This window comes from Plasmodium gonderi (assembly GCF_002157705.1).
Source record: "Plasmodium gonderi DNA, contig: Chr03, whole genome shotgun sequence".
Classification (NCBI taxonomy): Eukaryota; Apicomplexa; class Aconoidasida; order Haemosporida; family Plasmodiidae; genus Plasmodium; species Plasmodium gonderi.
This window is the reverse complement of record NW_021628927.1, coordinates 855,039-870,532: the sequence shown is the minus strand read 5'-3', so window position 1 is coordinate 870,532 and position 15,494 is coordinate 855,039. Positions and strand designations below refer to the sequence as shown.

The 15,494-nt window shown below is 31.1% G+C and overlaps 4 protein-coding genes across 4 annotated transcripts in view; 1 reads left to right on the top strand and 3 right to left on the bottom strand.

Moving 5' to 3' along the window:
- The window catches only part of PGO_031810 (hypothetical protein, conserved), a gene marked incomplete at both ends in the record, with an annotated part of 6,412 nt that extends 2,124 nt beyond the window's left edge, over positions 1-4,288 (bottom strand). The window contains one exon of the mRNA XM_028686165.1: positions 1-4,288. This exon is cut by the window's left edge and continues 1,037 nt beyond it. Within this exon, the coding sequence (XP_028541966.1) occupies positions 1-4,288 (4,288 nt within the window).
- A 2,802-nt stretch (positions 4,289-7,090) lies between these two features.
- On the bottom strand, positions 7,091-10,153 carry PGO_031800 (metallo-hydrolase/oxidoreductase; the record flags this gene model as incomplete). The annotated part of the gene is made up of 1 exon (XM_028686164.1): positions 7,091-10,153. The coding sequence occupies one exon, from the start codon at positions 10,151-10,153 to the stop codon at positions 7,091-7,093; it is 3,063 nt and encodes a 1,020-aa protein (XP_028541965.1).
- A 982-nt stretch (positions 10,154-11,135) lies between these two features.
- PGO_031790 (hypothetical protein, conserved) lies at positions 11,136-12,154 on the bottom strand (the record flags this gene model as incomplete). Its single annotated transcript, XM_028686163.1, has 3 exons — positions 11,136-11,257; positions 11,436-11,508; positions 11,915-12,154. The coding sequence occupies 3 exons, from the start codon at positions 12,152-12,154 to the stop codon at positions 11,136-11,138; spliced, it is 435 nt and encodes a 144-aa protein (XP_028541964.1).
- Positions 12,155-14,028: 1,874 nt separating this feature from the next.
- PGO_031780 (dynactin subunit 5) lies at positions 14,029-14,715 on the top strand (the record flags this gene model as incomplete). The annotated part of the gene is made up of 1 exon (XM_028686162.1): positions 14,029-14,715. The coding sequence occupies one exon, from the start codon at positions 14,029-14,031 to the stop codon at positions 14,713-14,715; it is 687 nt and encodes a 228-aa protein (XP_028541963.1).
- Between the last annotated feature and the right edge of the window lie 779 nt (positions 14,716-15,494).

Sequence of the window (15,494 nt, the reverse complement as noted above, 5' to 3'; positions counted from 1 at the left end):
ATTGGTAGTATTCATCACGAGAAAATCCAATCGATCCTGCTGCATTGACATTGGCATTGGCATTTACGTTGGCAATGGCATTGGCAATGGAATCGGTTCCTGCTCTTCCATCATTTACAATGCTCATGAGAATCATTTCCTTTTCTTCTTTTCCATTTTCCTTTCTTTCACAAATGGTTCCTTTTTTATTCTCTTCTTCCTGATAATTGTTATGTTCGTTCCAATTTTTCTTACTATTCAGATTGGCCCCCATAAAATTCATTGAATCAGTTTCACGAGTGAAAAGTGAATCGACATTATTGTAATCATACAACGTGGCAAAATTGTAATAATTAAAATTTAGCAACTCAAAATTGATCCCATACTTATTAAAATTTTTAATAAAAAAGCCTTTAACAATTTCAATACTTTTTAATTCTTCCATTTTCTTCTTGTAAACATTTATCAGATGAATTTCTTGTTTTCTAGTAGATCCATTGTCATATATATTTTTTAAATTATTTAACTCTTTTGTAATTAATTCAATTTTTTGTTTTTTCTTATTCAGAACGAGCTCCTGTTTTGATAGTAAAATTTTTTTCTCATTTATTTTGTTTTCAATTTTCAGATTATATTTTTTCAATGTCTCAATTGCCTTCTTTGTCTTACTATATCTTAGCTGAATAATTTCATATTTTAAAATTGCATCATCCAATTTCACACTTACATTATTAAGATGATTCATTTTTCCTATAAATTTGAATATCATATTACGAATATTTTCATACAATTTCATCAGATTGTTTAAACTCTTTTTATTATTATTTATCTCTTTTAATGCATAAATTCTGCATCTTCGAACTATGTTCAATGTCATTTCTTTAATCATTTCTTGTTTTTTTAACAGATTCTCACTTAACTTTCTTTGCAATTTCTCATTTTCTTCCTTTCTTCTTTCTTTTATTTCTTCCATATGTTTTCTCTCCTCAAAAACATTCTTCCCTTCCTTCTCATTCCCTGCAAATCCCACTGTTCCCTCATCCATCACCTCACCAATTTCTTCAGAATGGTATTCCTCTTCTTCTTTCATGTCCATATATTCATTGCAATATGCCATTTCATCGCTTCGAAAAAAATTTTCTCCCTCTAATTGGTCTTCCTTATATTCGCCTGAGTCCTCTTTACACTTGGCTTCATTTTCCAAATCTGCTTCTTCCCTCCAATCTGCTTCTTCCCTCCAGTCTGCCTCTTCCTCCACATTTGCTTCTCCATATGCATACCTATCATCATCACACACATACTTCTTACAATTTCCTTCATCCGAGTTTGCTTTCCCTTGATTGCAAAATTCATGCATGTCTTCACTAGACCCCTTACTCATAGTTCTCTGCCCAATATGTGTGTATCTGCCTTGATGTCTCATGGCCCTGTCGTCCTTTCCATGCATGTGTGTTTCGTTCACTCCATTGTCTTCCCTCACTTGGAACTCCTTCTCCTCATTTTCCTCACCCGTCTTGGATTCAAAATTGTCTCTATTGATTTTACTACTCTCGCAAATGTCTGTACTGTTCATGTTGTTTGATTCTGAATGTGGCACCTTTTTATTGGCAACAGTTTCGCCATTCCTTGTATAAACATTTTTTTCATTTGATTCTCCCTTCTCATTTAAACTCTTCCTATCTCTAAACCTAACGTGTGATGATGAATTCTTCGAGACATCCACATTAACACTGTAACTAGCCCTTCTGTTTACCTTTTTTGCAACATTAGAATCGTTCTCATTTAAGTTTGAATTGTTTTTCTGCTGAGTAGAAGTATTGGCACCAATGTTTATGGTTTTTCTCTGCATAACATTTTTACCTTGATCGAAATGTTTAAAAATATCTTCACGACTCGTTTCATTCGTTTTCTTACTAGTGTCGTACGTGTCTCCTTCCAAATTATGTCCCTTTGATGTATTGCTAGTAGATGCATTTGTATTCATATTTGCCTTGCCTTGTTCAGAATCATTTTTTTCCTCCTCCTTATTCATTGTTTTTTCTGTTCCGTTTTGTCTATAATTAGAATTTCTATATGATATTATGATATTTTCACTAGGTAGATCCTTTTCATTTGGAAGCGAATTTTCATCAGACAGTCCCTTGTCATCTCGCACGGATGCTTCACCCAGGTTTGATTTACTTTCATTTGAAAAGTTTTTCTTTTTCCTTTCTTCATCCGTTCTGTTTCTTTCATTTTCACCTTTTATATTATATAAGTTTTTAGCACATTCATTGTTAGACACAATTGTTCCTTTCTTTTCTATCGAAGTGGGGTTGTCATTACATTCATAAAACACATCGCTGCAATCCATATTTTTCTCTTTACTAATCAGATCCACTTTGAGTTCAGTTTTTTCTTTCTCTAAATATAATAATCTTTTTTCTTCATTTGTATCGGTATTGACATTCACTTCCTTGGATTCTTCTTTGGAACCATCCCCTATTTCTTTCTCATAAGTCTTAAAGTCATGGGAGTTGCTCAGTAAATTAAAATTCAAAAAATCATCCTCTTTTATGTTTTCAATATCGGTTGTAAGCAATCTGTGTAGAACATCATCATCTTCACAATTGCTCTCCTTATTACGAACATGTAGACCCTTTCCATTGTCACTACACTCATTCATTGTTTTGGGTCTATTCTTAATTGGGGATAGACGTGCTGATTCAATATTATCCACAGATATCTTCGCTTTAAATCTAACAGATTCAGAGGATGTTCTCCTCATGCCGACGTTAGATGTATTAATAGAGTTGATTCCATAACTTGTTGTGTTTCTCTCCACAGTGTTAAGATTATCATACTTGTAGAGAAGCTTATCAATTGGTGATTTATCTATGTTCCTTAAAAAATTTTCATGAAATGCATCATTGTTTTCTTTGATCCCATTAGAATCATTAGATGATACACTTTTGCGTTTCATTTCTGATTTGTTCGAATCGCTAGATATTCTCGTAAACTGAGTCAAATGTAAGGGAGATATTTTCTCCTTATCATCAAAAACAGCTATAGATCTGTGTGAAAATTGCACCGACTTTTTTCGTGCACTAATATTATCATTTAATTCTTTTATAGGCGAAAAAGAATTGCTCTGTTTTAATATTCCTTTTTTGGGAGTTTCATTATTTATTTTTAATTTTCGTGATGTACTTATTTTATTTTCCCAGTATGAAAAAGAACCATTAGATAATCTGCTATTGTTTAACGAATCATCATTTCCAAAATTCATATCCACACTCACTTTCTTATCTAGCGATGTTCTTTTTAAAAATTCTGAATCGCTTGCATACCCTCCTCCCAAAAATTCATCATTTGATTTGTCGCTCATATGGCAGTTCTCACCACCAGCAGTAACAGAGGCATTTCCTGAATCATAACGCCCTTTGTTCAGAAGAAATCCTCTCTTCAGCTTATTTAATTCTTCTTCTAAAATGTCAATGGATCTTCTTTTTCCTCGATTATCTACCTGATTATCTAGCGGATTATCTAGCGAATTATCCAGCTGATTATCTACCTGATTATCCAGCTGATTATCTAGCGGATTACCTAACTGGTTGTCCTTTTTTTCACAGTCTACGTGCTCCCTCGCAACTTCTGAGTTATCTCTTCCATTCACCTTAGATGGAGACGGAGTTATCAAATCACTGTCGTAAGCATTGTCAGTTTTAGAAAGAGATGTATTGAACCTGTCATTTCCACCCGAATTATAATTGTGAGATGAATTCTTACCATTATCATATGATGCACTCAAATTGAAAATGGACGAATTTCTGACATTTCCAAGAGATAAATGACTGTCTCTTTTTCTGCTTGATTTGGAATTTAAATTATTAAAATATAATTCCTCTCTTAAGAGAAAATCATCATTCAGTAAACTCATTTTTGAATATGTAGACAGATTCTTCTTTTTTGAGTTCCTTAAATGTCCGTTTTCATTTTGGTTATCCTTCACAGCGTTAAGGCTTTCATCACCCATCCCGTGATTCGCAATATCATCATCTTCATTTAAAAAATTTCTAAATTCATCACTTGTCATTTCTTTTAAGTCTCCTATATTTTTCATTTTTTCTAAATCTTTATCTAATTCCATAAATTCATTTTCGTCAAATTTATCATCTTTTAAAAAACCGTAATCATCCACACTTAGGAGTGAATTCCCTCTTTCATTAATTTCATCGTCATTCTTTCTTTCATACTCGTCTCTAACCTTCACCTCATTATCATTATTTTTAATATCATTAATGTCCATTTTGACATTATCCTCTGACATTATTTTAGACAAATATGCCACTAGTCCAATGTGCAGAGACTTTTTTTTTTTTTTCAAAATGTTCGCTTACACCTTGCAACAATCCAGATGTTAACCTATTGGTTTACATATGTCTGTCCTTGCTAATGTGTGTAATACTTGTACTATTTGCAAAAAAAAAAAAAAAAAAGAAATAAAGAAGGAAGGAAAAGCAACTTGCTATTCTTTGGATATTTTTTTTTTTTTTTTTTTTTTTTTTTTTTTTTGCCTTTCCTCTACTTCTTAAATTGTAACTTAGAAGAGCACTACCACATGTATGTAGTGTAAATTGTTGGATTATCTTCTCCTAGCTGCTATAAATCAAAATGTGAAAAAAAAAAAAAAAAAAAAACATAGCTTCAGCATTCTACTGTATGCACTTCCAAATGCCAACATCAGATTTTTCCACCAATTATCGAACCAATTATCCCACCGATGATTGGTTGTTTTTTTCTGCCTTCTTTCTTTCCTATTTTGTGTTATGCGCAGAATTTCCACGGAACTGCTTATATGTGTGTATGTGTTTTTTCATTTGTTCTTCATATCCAATTAACTACAATTTAATGGGAAAACGTTTTTTTTTTTTTTTTTTTTTTTTTTTTTTTTTTTTTTTTTTTTAAAATTTTGAAAATAAAAATTCCAAAAATTTTTTTTTCTTTTTTCACCAAAAAAAAATAAAAAAAATTTAAAAACTTGTTGTTTTTTTTTTTTTTTTTTTTTTTTTTTAATTTAAACTAATAAAATTTAATGAAAAAAGTTTTTTTTTTTTTTTTTTTTTTTTTTTTTTTTTTTTTTTTTTGTATAAAATTATGAGAATCAAAATGCACAAAATGTAGTTTTCCTATTCTCAGCAAATACATATACAAAAAACTTTAAAAGCTTGTGGTTTTTAATATTTTTTTCTTTTTTGGAGAGGGGGTGTGGATGTCAAAACGTGAAGAATGAAAAAGTGTTGCTGCAGAAATTCATGTGTGTTTTGTTCACCTGTGAACGGGGAGCTTTTGCATTTTTTTTATTTTTTGTCTTCATAGTGAAAAAGAGGTGAAAAGAATACAACTAATTTTTTTATCATTTTTTCATCATTTTTTCATCATTTTTTCATCATTTTTTCATAACATTTTCATAACATTTTCATAACTTTTTCATAACTTTTTCATAACTTTTTCATAACTTTTTCATAACATTTTCATAACTTTTTCATAACTTTTTCATAACATTTTCATAACTTTTTCACTTTATATGCTAATGATTTCCTTGTGCTGTGTACCCCCCCTTTCGGTGCTTTTTTATATTTTACAATTTTACTACTAAAAATTGTTTCCTTTTTTTTTTTTTTTTTTTTTCTTGCTGCTAAAAATTGCTTTCTTTTTTTACCTTTTTGCTATTTTTTTTTTTATTTCCTAATTGCTCTTTATTTTCCGTACATTTCACTCCCCTCTCCCCACCCCATTTTTGCATCCGCATCCGCATCCTCTTTTTTTTTTTTTTTTTTTTTTTTTTCTTTCACAAATACAAAAGTGCAGATACACACTTGCACATATCTCATTACTGCAATGTTAGAACGTGCAGAAATTGTATACAATTGGAAAAGCACACTTATATGGCATGGGGCTATATGCCCAAAGCAAATGAAACGAAACTTTGAACTCACAGTTGTGTGGTCTTACGTATGCTTTGCTGCATTGCATGAAACAGCAAAAAGATTTGTGTTTTATTTTTAATCGCTTCATTTTTGATTACTTTGTTTTTCGCACTTTCTTATTCACGTACGTAGCATAAAAATATGGAGAACATTTTTTTTTTTTTTTTTTTTTTTTTGCTTCCTTCCATTTTAAAAAATATAGAAAAAAACGACGAATTCACAATAATCACAGAAATCTGCATGTTCCGATTATGCCCATTCTACAAACCTTTATATCATCAAAGTAAAAATGTAAGCGGTGAGATGGAATCTTGTGTACAAATGTTAATTTAAAAGAAAAGAATAAGAAAAAAAAAAAAAAAAAAAAAAAAAAAAAAAAAAAAAAAAAAAAAAAAAATAACCAAATGAGCCAATCCATAAACGAAAAAAAAAAAAAAAAAAAAAAAAAAAAGAATGTGGCAATGTGAAGCATTGCCAACTGTCAACGGTAGAAATGGATATCTCAAACATGTACACACAGATAGATAATATATGAATTTCACAAAACTTCCAGGTGTGTATTCATTCGTACCTCACACGTCCATTTGAGTTAACTATGTTTCACCACACACACACACACACAAACACACACACAAACACACACACACACATACACACACACAAACACACACACACACACACACACACAGTCCCCCTTTTATTCATCAATTTTTGGTGTAAAAATTTTTAGCGACATGGTTTATCCCTCTCATTTTTCCACCATATCTTTTTCATCGCCCTAAACCAGTAAAGAAATAAAAGCAGATGAGAAAAAAAAAAAAAAAAAAAAAAAGTAGAAATATGTCCAATCAGTTGACATTTGACTAGGATGCAAAAGGGTACCCGGGGATCAGCCTTGTCGTCTAATATGTACCACAAGTAGGTCCGAACAGCACGCTTTAACATTTCTCTTCAACTAAACTTATCTCCGTTTAAGTTTCTATCAAAATATATACATGTATGTATGTATATGCAAATGTATATGTATGTATATGCAAATGTATATGTATGTATATGCATATGTATGCATATACATATATACGTTTCCACTTCTTCCACATGCAAGACTGGTTCTGCTGCCCGGCCTGAACACAATGTGAAACTTACTTTATCATTTGTGGAGGAATATGTACAATTAAACCATCATATGCAGCGATAACAGTGTGTCTTTTATCAGACCTTTTGGATATACTATCTTTGTTGTCAACTATATTTTCTCTTCTCCCATGAGAGTTATTTCCTAGAAAAGGTTCAGGTTCAATTGGTTCCAATATATCCCTTGATTCCATCGGTTCTTGTGCTTCCCGCTCGATTTTTCTCATAATAAGCACATTCTTTAACTTATTGTCTCCAATGTATCTTTGTGAAAAATGAGTCAAAATAAGTTTCTTTGCATTGATTTTTTTCGCGAACTCACCTGCCATGTTAGCTGTTGAATGGCCTCGTTCTGAAATAATTTTATTGTACCAGTTTTTTACTAACCGTTTATTCATTTGTGAGTAGCATAAACTATTCTCTTGTGGACTCTTCATCTGGTTTACATTATTGGAATTTGTCTTTTCACCCTTGGACAGTACAACATGTTCGTCGTTCATAGAATTCATCGTGTCTTTTCCATCTCTATTTGTAGGTGTCTCTTTTTTGTCACATTTCTCACGTGAGAAATTTTCACTTGTCTGATAGTCAATTGCCATAGACATAAACATGCTCGCATCACTTATGCTACAATTAAGTTGGCCATCTTTATTTCCTTGAGGGATATTTTCTTTTCTTCTTACATGTATCTGATGATGCTGGTTCTTCCCGAATGTCTTTTTCACATTTTCTTCACAGGGCGTATCAAGTGCACCAATACTTTGGTCGTTTAAATCTATTAAGCTATTTGTTGCTTCGTGAATCAATACATCTGCATCTTTTGCAAAATTTTCTAAACTAGATGCATCATAAGTGTCTTGACATACTACTATTTTTCTTTCCTTATACACTTCTTTGTATGCATTTTTAAACGAAAGCTGTGTTTTATCTGGAAGTTCAACTACATCACCTACATTCATTTTTCGAATTATATTTTCATAAATCTTATATGGAAGAAATTCCAATCGTTCACATTCTTTCAGTTTATCATAATTTTTCTTAATTAATTCATTGATGTAAGATGCATTAAATTTACTTTCTGCTTTTAACTCTTTTATTACATACCCGATGGTAGGTACTGTATGTTTTATGGGAAATCCTAAAATCTCTAAAAATTCGTTTTTAAGTATTGGATATACTTTTTCTTCATTTTGAAAAATGTACTCTGTATCCACACGCTTCTTCCTCTGCATATTCCCTGTGTCAGAAGGTGTCTCTTGTCTACTTGACGTGATAGAAACAGATCCGCTGCCTCCTCCTCCTACTCCTACTGCTCCCCCACCAGTGCTCATCCCTGTCTTCATCTCGTAAACAAAAAATTTCGCCATCCTCTTGGAGAACGTTGAATTGATGTTATTTTTCAAAAAGCGATAAATTCCCTCGGGGCCATAAATATTAATTGTGTTTTCATTTCTCAACATTGTCAAAACAGAAATGAGTCCAAGACAATGATCTCCATGCAAATGTGTAATAAAAATATTCTTAATTTTGCTAACTTTTATATTGGCTTTTTGTAAAGATATAAAGGTATTTTCTCCACAATCAAACAGAAAAGCATCATTAAATTTTTTTTTTGTTATTTGCAGTAAAAATGATGAGGTTCCTCTACTGGTCGATGGGTACATAGAACCTGTACCTAAAAATATTAATTTCCAGTTACTTCTTTTTTCATTGCTGTCTTGATATCTGTTCCGTTTCACTTTTATTTCACCTGTTTCTTTATCTATGTATATTTTTTCCATTTCTATTTCATATTCATTCGTTATTTCTTCAATTGTTTCCTTCAGCAATATCAGTTTTTTGGACACCTTTCTTATTTCTCTTTTCACTCTAGCCAGCATTTCGTCTAGCTTAGACTGATCCAATGTGCTACCTTCAGCGGGGATTTCCTCTTCTTTGTTTCCACCGCATCTATCTTCACATCTAGCTGCCTCCAGTTCTTCACATCTGGCTTCCTCCACATCTTCACATCTAGCTGCCTCCAGTTCTTCACATCTGGCTTCCTCCACATCTTCACATCTGGCTGCCTCTCCATTTTCACATCTGGCTTCCTCCACATCTTCACATCTGACTGCCTCTCCATTTTCACATCTGGCTTCCTCCCCATCTTCACATCTGGCTTCCTCCACATGTTCACATCTGGCTGCCTCTCCATTTTCACATCTGGCTTCCTCCCCATCTTCACCATCCAAAAACAGAAAAGCAAGGTAACTACGAAATTCCATATCCACAGAATCAAAATTTATGATCTCAGGACCACTGTTCCTCAAAGGGATTACCCCATGGTTTATGATTCCTTCAATAAAATCCTCATACAGTCTTACATGTTTCTCATCAAAGTCGTAATTAGACAGGTCCTCTTCTACCAACATCTCGATCTCTCTAGGACATTTACCATCTGTGTGTTTCTTCTGTTTCTTCTTTTCATTAACAGATGGTGTTGCAGACAGACTCGCGTCGGGAACTTTCTCCTTCCTTATCTCAAACAATATTCTATTAACAAAAATAAGTTTATCCACACCTATTCGTAATCTCTTTGTCATCTTTTCCTTAACAATCAACTCTTGTAGATGTGTCTTCAAGAAATTTCCTTCCTCACATGCATCTGCTTTTACGTACAAACTCCCCTTGCTGAACCGACTTCCTCTCCCCCTCTTCCTTCTTATCCTTTCAGTAATATTCACACCTCCATAATCATCACATCCTGTTCTTATGGACAAATGAGTTATCTCTCCATGGTTATTGAAGTGATCTATCTTGCATTTCTTGAAACAATTTACTGCACAATTTTGAGCCCAATTTAAGGCATAATTTTGGGCCCAATTTAATGCACAATTTCGTACCCAATTTACTGCACAATTCCTGGTGAATTTTTTTTTATTTTTTTTCGTTTTTCCTACCAATATACGACACAAGGAATTATCCTGGCTATATGCCAAATAACTAGACTGTTTCCTATTCCTCAAATTGTGTGTCAATGAAATGGTATAAAGTGAGAATATGACAAAGTAGTAAGAAAACAAAAATGACATATTTTTTTTTTTTCTTTTCCTTTTCTGCTTCTTTTGAAAATTTGCCTTCTTGCCATTTTTAGTGTATTTTCTATGCATAAATATTCTCCACCATACCCTATATTTTCTACACTACTCCCCTAATCTTACCATATTTTATTTTTCTGCTTTTTAATTTTTTATTTTATTTTTTTTTTTTTTCTCACCTCTGATTCTCACATCTCCTTATATGGCAAACTGGCACATTATACTTTTGTTCTGTTATATGTTTATCTGTTTTTTTTTTTTTTTTTTTTTTTTTACCTTTTTTTTTGTTTAGTATATAGTTCATCGATTTTTTACTTTTTATTATTTCAACTGTTTTATCATTTTTCTTATTTTGCTATTTTGCTATTTTTTTTTATTTCATTTTTATAATTTGTGTTCTCATTCCGACGTACCATCTGCGCGTGGTTCCACATTTTTTGCACGCCCCCTTACTATAACAACTTTCCCTCATACTACAATTCATGTATTCCTTCTTTTTTTTTTTTTTTTTTTTTTTTTTTTATCTATATATGATGTGTTCCAATTTAACTGGAGTGAAGAAGACGATTTATTTTCACATCAAAGCAGAGAAAAATCAATAATGCTTAAAAGTAGAGATTATGCAAAATGTAAAAACAAAATTATTTAAAACATTTCTTATTGTTACATTTCCCATCAGAAAAAGAAAAAAAAGTTTAAGCGAAGCGATGGAATATAGGGAAAAGAGATATACCTCCAAAACCGTCGCATTATTAGAGGGTTTGTTCAAAAATTAAAATAACAATTAAATGGAAAAAAAAAAAAAAAAAATTTAAGTACCACTATGAATTTGTAGCTGTGCTAAACCATATGAGTGCCATTAAATTGGTGGGTTCAAAATAAGGTACGAAAAACAAAGTATGTACATAAAATATATATACACATGCAGGGTCTTCCCCTTAGGGCAGCACGCACATTCGATATATGTTCATGTATTTTACCTAGAGTTAAATAACGGAGTCAATATTTCCAGACATGTGGAAAAAATAAAATTCGTCAAATTTTCGTCACTTTCGTCAACACTTACACTAACATAGAAAGGGATTTTGAATTTCATTCCTGCGATGTGAGCGGTGTGATATGTCCATATGTTTTTGCATAGAATTTTATTCGTGTTTATAATCATGTGTCAAGCGAGAACACTCATCATTATATTTATATATATATATATATATATATGCATACGTATTGATGCAAAAAATGATATGAACTTCAATTATCGGATATGAATCCCTACCTAACATTCTTGCCACGTCATTTCCATACGAGTGAGGCTCCCCCACGAGACAAACTGTATTGTCTGCATCCATCTGGTAAAAAAAATAAGCACAAAATGGAAAAAAAAAAAAAAAAAAATTAATCTTATAAAATATTTACATTTATAAGCAATTTATCATCATCTCTCTTCATGCACGTGAAAATTAAATAATCATATTCCACTTAACAAACACTTTTCCCCTTAACACCAATCATCCAAAGCGTTTAACACATCATTAAAAAATTTTTGTTGACCCTCAAAAGTTTACGCTTCCTTTCTATGCTTAACAAGCTAAATCTAAGCAGGAATGTATAAACAGCTACATATACAGATACGCATATACAGCTATGCATATACAGCTACACATATACAGCTATACATATACAGCTACACATAAACAGAATCAAGCTGAATTTATATTTTTTCCCCTTTTGCTCAAGCTACATATATATGCATACATATTTGAGTGGGTAAGATGCCTGCAAATCGGTCAACTGGTCGTTTTCGTCATTAACAGATATAAACATGGTCTCCTTAAAATCAAGTACAGAAAAATACAAGTGTAGGTAACTCATGTAAACCTTTTCATATCTATAAATACTCATATTCTTATATACGCTGTCCTCCTCTTCAGTAATAGCAACAGGATCTACATATGGCCTAATATCTTCGGATGTATTACAACATGTATTGTTCATTTTTTTTTTTTTTTTTTTTATGCGTCCTTTTTTGGGATAATTTGTTTTAACAATCTTTCCCCAAATGGGTTTATTTATTCATTTTAAAGCGTTAAGAGACTTTTCGAATAACTTGTGTGTTTTAGATTTGTATTATATTATATTTTCACACAGCGTGGTTTTGTTATTTATTTTGGTTATTTATTTACATTTTATTTTTTTTATTTTTTTTATATTTATTTTTACTTTATTTTTTAGTTTTATTTTTATTGTTTTATTCTTATTTATTTATTTTTTTTTTTTTTTTCGTTTTCCCCATCATCATTTTATATGGGACTTCTCACAGTTGTGTATATCGTCTCGACGCTTCCTCTTTATTTGTGTTCTCCTCCTCTGCTTGAAAAACCGTAGGTGCTTTTTTTTTTTTTTTTTTTATTTTTTTTTTTTTTTTTTATTTTTTTGTTTTGTTTTTTTTTTTTGTTATTTTTTTTTATTTTTTTTTTTTTTTTTTTTTTTTTATTTTTTTTTATTTATTTTTTTTTTATTTTTTAGTTTTATTTTTATTTTTTTTTTTTTTTTTTTTTATTTTTTTTTTTTTTTTCGTTTTCCCCATCATCATTTTATATGGGACTTCTCACAGTTGTGTATATCGTCTCGACGCTTCCTCTTTATTTGTGTTCTCCTCCTCTGCTTGAAAAACCGTAGGTGCTTTTTTTTTTTATTTTTTTATTTTTTTTTTTTTTCTTAATGTTTTATAGCTTCTATATACTTATATGTATGTGCATTTATCAATTATAGTAATGCTATATGAGAAAAACAATACATGACTGTATTAAACTGTTGAGATATCTCTCGTGAGGTGTACATATAATTAATCATTTAAACTCCTCGAAGGTAATTCTACATGTATGCTTCAACTATATCAAAGCCATGACATATATGCACCTTCATTCCTATTCTGGTTCTTGTGCATTTTATGATTACTTCGTTTTTTCTTTTTCCTTCCTTTTTCGTCTTTCCTTTTTTCTTTTTTCCAGTTTTCCTGTATTCTTAGCTCCTTTACATTGCTTCCTCAGAATAATTGCAAAATAGTTATGTTATCATTTTTGCTCGAAATGTTACCAACTAGTGTGCTTAGGTTTATGCACAATTTGCGTGATACCCAAAAAAAAAAAAAAAAAAAAAAAAAAAAAAAAAAAAAAAAAAACTTGTCTGTATAACACTTGACATGGCCTAATGTACACATGTCAGACATGTGTAAATTTCTCGAATGAAGTGAAAAAGGGGATATACTATACGGCATTAGGCTAATAAGGTACAATAATTTATTTATGTACTTATTTATTTTGTTTTTCTTTCCCCATATACCACAGAATGGATATACCATCAAACTACAATACAGAATAAAAAAAAAAAAAAAAAATGCAATTCAAATTTCATACATATTCCCATCTTCGCTTATCTCAGAACAAACTTAGACAAAACAGTTTTTACTCACCCTCCACCTCCATCACCACAAGCTTCTCGCTTTTCACACCTAAGTGAAACCAAGAAAAAGTAGACAAAAATAAAGGTGCATACCCTTAGTAGTACTTAAAACATTGAGGAACAGTATTACCTACGAAATATATAATATGGTTTTATTACACATTTGTATGAGAAAAAGGTTCCTATTCACATATTCTCTGAATAAAAAAAGGGGTTAATTTCTTTTTGTATAACAATCCCCTTGATCTGTTTTTTTTTTTTTTTTTTTGTGTAACTAGCCATTTGTAGTATCTTTTTTTTTTTTTTTTTTTTTTTTTTTTTTTTTCCTACCCTTTCGTTTTTATATAGAACTAGCCATTTTTCATCTAATTTAACCTTGCGGTTCATAACTTTTTTTTCCACACAAAATGGTTAGCAAAGCAGAGGAGTCATCAAATTTAGTCAATCTACTGAGCGAAGGATATCTGGATTCCTACAACACACCAACGTTTCAGAAAGCTGAAAAATTCAGTCCCTCAGATTACATATTAACAGCTTCAGGAAATAAAGTGTGCAGGGATTCCATTTTGTGTGGTATGAAAAATATTCACATGTTAGGGAAATCAATTATAAAAAGTGAGGCCATGTTGAGAGGAGATTTGAGCAGCTTATATTTTGGAAAGTACGTTATAATAGGATCGAAAACTCTCATTTGTCCTTGTTTCTTACATTGCAAAGGAAATGCACAATCAGTTATGGCACAAAGTGATGGAAATAACCAAAGTATGCAAAAAAGTAAATCCAAGGAAAGTTCATACATAACAGTAACCATAGGAGATAACGTTTACATTGGAAAAGCATGCATTATCAAAGCTGCACTGATCGGAAACAATGTAGTCATAGGAAATAATTGTGTTGTTGGAGAACGAGTAGTCATAAAGGATAACGTAATTATAAAGGACAATACTTATATACCAAATGATACCACTATTGCTTCCTTTTCAAAATACGCAGGTTGTCCTGGAAAATATATAAAAAAATTACCTGAATCTGCTGAAACGTATTTGAAAGATATTTCTTATATGCACTATAAAAATTTCATTCCTTCTTCTTGAACTCGTTAGTATGTAGGAAACTATACCCCTTATCATTGCACACTGTACACTACACCTGATTTATTTTACATTCTTTCAACAGTAGTTTTTACACTTATGTAAGTTGTGTGACATGTAACCCTTTCAACAACCTCTTGTATATTCATTTATCATTACTAGAGGAATATTAAATTAATATATCTGCTTTTCTTCATACGTATACAACACTACTCTACTCTCCCATCTGTATTCATATTGCTATTTTGTTCTAACTGTAGCGCCTTGCTGATTAGCACCAAACAGAGGACCACCTTTTTTGCAAAGCGCAGTCACATGCTTCAACAATAGTCTCTTTTTTTTTTTTTTTCCTTCTTTACAAAAAGTAATATAAGAACAAAACATCTTCATCTAATGATTATTAATCATTGTTTGCCATTTTGTTATATATATAATCTGTTCACAATATGGTTAATTTTTTTTTTTTTACGTAAAAATATCATCTCTCTTTTTGTTTATTCCATTTAAATGGGTTAAAAAAAAAAAAAAAGAAGGGATGTGTGATGTAGTAATGAAATGATCCCTTTTTTATCTTTTCTATTTTAACAACACTAAATTGGTGAAAACCTGTATTGGGTTTAAATTTTCATAGGAATAACAGATGAGTCTTTTCATAACCAGACAATATGTAAATATAGTGTGTGTTATTTATACCCTTTACACTGAATTTTCTTTTACAACATATTTTGAGTGGAAGAAACCAGGGGTATTAATTTATCAATTGGATAAAAACCATAATTTAA